This window comes from Lineus longissimus, chromosome 3, assembly GCF_910592395.1.
Source record: "Lineus longissimus chromosome 3, tnLinLong1.2, whole genome shotgun sequence".
Classification (NCBI taxonomy): Eukaryota; Metazoa; Nemertea; class Pilidiophora; order Heteronemertea; family Lineidae; genus Lineus; species Lineus longissimus.
Genome location: NC_088310.1, coordinates 29,024,482 through 29,029,659, shown reverse-complemented (window position 1 = coordinate 29,029,659; position 5,178 = coordinate 29,024,482). Strand labels below are relative to the sequence as shown.

The 5,178-nt window shown below is 43.1% G+C and overlaps 1 protein-coding gene across 1 annotated transcript; it reads right to left on the bottom strand.

The window, feature by feature from the left end:
• Positions 1 to 662: 662 nt before the first annotated feature.
• On the bottom strand, positions 663 to 2,657 carry LOC135485319 (uncharacterized). The gene is made up of 4 exons (XM_064767205.1): positions 2,512 to 2,657; positions 1,882 to 2,268; positions 1,512 to 1,644; positions 663 to 1,099 (listed from the first exon to the last, which is right to left on the bottom strand). Exons 2-4 carry the CDS (start codon positions 1,888 to 1,890, stop codon positions 1,014 to 1,016), a joined length of 228 nt encoding a protein of 75 aa, XP_064623275.1. The 5' UTR covers positions 1,891 to 2,268; positions 2,512 to 2,657; the 3' UTR covers positions 663 to 1,013.
• Between the last annotated feature and the right edge of the window lie 2,521 nt (positions 2,658 to 5,178).

The following is a 5,178-nucleotide window of genomic DNA, read 5'->3' as shown; positions in this document are numbered from 1 at the left end:
TAAGATGTACTGGATGAGGAGCTTGCTATTCAAGGTGTATAAAAGACAGTAGGTTGTTCCTTTTCAAAGGGTGAGATGTACTGGATGAGGAGCTTGCTGTTGAAGGTGTCTCAAAGATAGTAAGTTGTTCTCTCCAAAGGGTGAGATGTACTGGATCAGGAGCTAGCTATTCAAGGTGTCTCAAAGAGAGTAGGTTGTTGTCTTTGAAGGCTGAAATGTTCCTGATGTGGAGCTCCCTATTCAGGTTGCTTCAAAGGAAAACGACTATGTTCAAAGTGTATATTCAGGCTGAACAGGTACAATGGTGTAGAACTAGAAGCAACTCGAGCTATACCTCCCGCAAGTTGACTCGATGCATCATATTCTTTTGTTATGCAGGGTATTTCAGTGCAAATTGGGTATATCTTTTAATTGGCTATATGGGCGGCATTAAAATCTTCACTTGTCCACGTCCACCCAATACAACAAACAATTGAGCCATTGGAATGTTCTTCCTGTTAGTACAGCAAGGTCTGCTTTTGACATGTCAGCGCTATGCACACAACACGTGTTTAAGCTGCACCAGGTCAGAGTTTGAGCACAGCTTACGCAGAGCAACGGGTATGTCAATTGTGACTGGGACTGGACAGACAGGAATAAAATAAAACAAAAACAAAATGACGTGCAGGAAAAATGATATTGGTAGTGAGTGAAACAATACATACTTTTAGAGTGTAGAATATAATTTGTTAGAAAATGGCTATTGTACATGTTATATATCACAAACATCAATCCAATATGATGTCTGCGATGGTGCAGGTCACAAGTTCAGTCTGCGTTACCTTCTGGTAGATCAAGCAGTTCAAACCCAGTGATGCATTCCATGAACCAAGTTGTCGGGGCTGTACACACCCGGAAGTGACGCTGCATCTTAATCTTATCCTTTAGATCGTGAATGATGAAGTAACAACAATCAGCCAGATACGATCCCCGATTTGGCGTGATAAGGAACAGTTATGTCATTTGGGATAATATCAGTTCAGGATCCATTTTCCCAGGAGGACTGCGTTCAGGTACTTGAGAGTTCGCGCGCACATCCCTTCACTGTTCACATGACTCACTGCAAGAATATGAAATCAAGGGTGAAATATTTTAACCATTACAGACACAAGCAGTAAGGCCTGCAGATCATTTCAAACTTGAAATCCCTGGTGTACATGTAGGAATCTTACGAAGTTGGTTTCAAGCTCATTCAGTGATAACCCATGCCTACGCACAATTCATTAACAATGCATCGATCTGCCAAAAGCTGAACGCAACAAGGTGTGCTCACTCACGTCCAGTCAAGATTGTAGTGGGAATAGCGTGATATTTTTAAGTCCCGTTTGATGATGGGAATTGCTACTGTTGGATGGAAGGTGACTGAGCAGCCGACAGCTTGGTGATAATGAACCTTGAAGGTTGATGGCTTCACAATCTTGTGGAAGATGAACTGTAATCACTTGCACTGTTTACGCTAGTCTACAGCATACCTTCAGGTGGGAATTCAGTGACTATCCTTCCATGAAGCATGCTGGCATACTTCTGGACCTTCATCTGCTCGAGGCACTTCAGGCCGGTACAGAGGAGGACAACCCGCTCTGGTCTGGTGAAGCTGGTGGGGGTCTGAAAGTGAAATTCAGAGAACAACAGGTGATAATTCAGTGACTATCCTTCCATGAAGCATGCTGGCACACTTCTGGACCTTCATCTGCTCACGGCACTTCAGGCCGGTACAGAAGAGGACAACCCTAACCCTAACCCTTGGAGACCTTCACTCCGGGGAATGTATCAGTGGCATTGTCAAGAGAAACTTGCACGAGTAGGCCTGGGTCACACAAACCAATAACAGATCATTCTTACCTGGACCATGGAGGTATTATTTACAGCTTCGGCCTTATGACGTCATACAACGGGTACCGCTTCTCAAGTAGATCCCAGTACCTCGGGCCGTAAGATGATGACACAGCAGCCGTTGCTGTCACAATATGGAAGCACATGGATCGTCCCATCATCCAAAACCTCCCCCATTACTTTCATTGGCTGCCTGTGCAGTCCCGTTCAAGGTTCTGCTGCTGACTTTCAATTCAAGGCCTTGAATGGCCAGGCTCCCAGCTACATCAGGGATCTTCTGACTGTGTACAAACCAGGGCGGTCACTTCGTTCAGCTGAACAATTGCTGATGGCCGTGCCTGTAGCCAAACGTTGTGGTTGTGACAAGGCCTTTACTAGTGTCAGTTCACCCAGACTCTGGAATGAATTTCTAAGGAACATCAGGGAATCAGAGTCTGTGGACATTTTCAAAAAGAGACTAACATGACTAAAGGGACACCTGTTTTTGTAGACATTTGTGAACTTTTTAACAGCGCCTTGATCACCATTTCCATGTGCTGATAGTGATAGGCCTAGGCCTACACCACTTTCTTCGCATAGACAATCTCACAATGCAAACTCGAAACTGCACTTCAGTCAAAACAACGAGAACATAAATACCTATCTAGTCCTAGTACCTAACTACCGTCTAGTCCCTGGTAAAATATGCACAGTATCGCAACAAAAGAGCCCTTATCAAGAAACAAAATCAGAAAACTGAGAAGTTAGCGAAAAGAGGTCAAGGTCGTTTAATGGCGAACTAACGGGGTAGGTGTAAACTGTGGACGAAAGGCGATTTATTTTTTCACACCAGGTGCGGCCATTTTGTTTTCCATATATGGCATAATTTATGCAGCATCGTCATTGCATGTAGAATGTTCGTTTTTCGAGAAAAAAATTGGGATCCTTACGAGAGCTAAGCGAACTAATTATCGCGCGCTAAAACAAAAGGTAGGTCATTCAGTGCGGTGACCGGCGCGCAAACTCAATGGGGATTTCCAAAACCAAAAACGTCAATTCATTCGTATCAATAAATGAATAAATTATGACGCATTTGCCATATATGGAAAACAAAATGGCCGCACCTGGTGTGAAAAAATAAATCGCGGACGAAAGTGTGGACAGCGGCCCTCTAAGTTTCGTGGGCTGGCATTTCTTTGTCTTTCATTATATTTAAAAGGAATTGCAGTATATTATGCATTATAATCTTTTTAATGGGTCAGCGAAAGAATAAAAATTATTTTGATGGGTGATTTTGATCAATGAGTGGACGGGCTTTTTTTGAAGGTTTTCGAAGTGGCCTTTGACTTTGTGGACGGGGAAACGCGAGGTCTAGTGTCCAAATGTGGACTAACTATCAAAGAATTTGTTGAAACTGTGATATTTCTAACTAGTCCAAATAATATTTGTGTGTGGTGGGCGTGTCGTGACGTGCATGCCTACATTTGGGAGATCAGTGAGGTCTCATTAGGGAGTGTTTTTTTTTATTCATGCGCGGCCCCCTCACAGTAGTTCCTAAAATCATTGATTTCTCGGTCCTTACAGTATGTCAGTGTTGATTCAGCAGTTGTTTTGGCAAAGACATGTTTTTTTGGAGTTTCTGAAACCTAGAGCGCTACTCAATAGGCGGCTAACAAGAAACTACGCATTTTACTGTTGTTGCCGACGTATGTGTACACTGAACTTGGAATGTGCGTCGGCCCCGTGTTGAAATGCCGTCCAGTGCCAGTTGGTGCGTTTTTCGCTGATTTGTGCAAAATTCAACATATCTCAAAAGTTCAATGGTTGACCCTCGATTTTTTTTGGATTTTTGTGTAGCGTAAGCAACTGTCTTCCATGGGAGAATGGTCACTGTAAGAATTATTCAGGAAGAAATGTATAATATTTGGGGGTTTTCGTGTTTGTCCGGTCCAATTGGCAATATTGTCATTTGGGATGGTGAACAGAGCTAGGAGCAAATGCGACGCTTATGATTTATTTAAAGAAATAAAATGCCCGATTTAACATCTTGCAGAATAAGGGGAATCGGGCTTTTCCAGTGATATACGACACAAATGGGTTGTCTTCATGCATTCACTTTGGAAACGCATTTTAAAATAGATGTTGCGTCCTGTTAAGGGGGCACGTCGTCATCGCGTACATTTGGGGAAAACTCCCTAACGAGACCTAATGTACACTGGAGGCGAGGTATGACTGGGTTGTTCTAAAATATAGATTAATGAATCGGATATGCGACGGATTTCTAAACTACCGTCAAATTCCGATCTGATCATGTAAAAATAAGCTCCAAATATTGATTCGTAACCACCTTAGGTTCAAATGGCATTTTTTCATGTTTTTATGCATTTTTAGGACTGATTCCAAGGTTTATCACTGGTTTCAAGGTTTCACTAACCCTAACCCCCATCACATCATCATATCCAGAAGCAGAGGCCTGGCTGAGCCCTGTGATTTGGCCAAATTCAATACGATTGTTTTCTACTGTGATGACGTTAAGGCCGTGTCATGCAGCGTATAAATTCCGTAGCACCGATACACAACTTATGATAAACCGCGACGTCTGCTGAAATTCAAATTGCATATGCTTCAACTGAATTGTGACGACTTGTTTCGCCAATCTTTTAGTGAACAGTGATCACGGGCTGCGGGAATTGCGACGGGATGGTGTAGAGTATCGCCACAACACTGTTGATATGATCACTTGTCGTTTCAGCGGGCTTGGGACATCCAGTGACCCAGCAAAAAGTAGCGATGGTACAGCCAAAAGTAGCAACAACTCGCAAAAGGGGATCCTCCTCTGACTGGTGACTGGACCACATGATAGGTCGCCATCAAATTAGGGAGCTGATCCAGCACAGCTGGATAGAGGGGGGCCCTTTGAGGGTTAGGGTTAGGTCTCTTGCAAATGCAATGAGACAGTAGTGCACCATATCTCTTCTCGATGTGCCCTCACCTTCATAGCTCCATGCAGATGTTGCCAGAGTTTACCAAGTCTTTGCTGGATGTGGCATACCCCTTCACTAAGCGTACTCGGTCTGATATAGATGTGGATTGGCGTAGAGGTGACACTACTTTTTTTACTGTGAGGAGTGTCGAGGACTTCACTATAACCAAATTGCGACATATGTCTCTTAAAGAGAGGTCACCCTCAGAGTTTGGTTAATGAACCCGAACCCTTCCCCCTTGAAAAAAGTAAAAAATAATACGAGTCTGTTTATGAATTTTTTATTTCAATCTGTACATTCCAAGAATTTATCAAGATTTTACAGAACAATATCAATACAATGA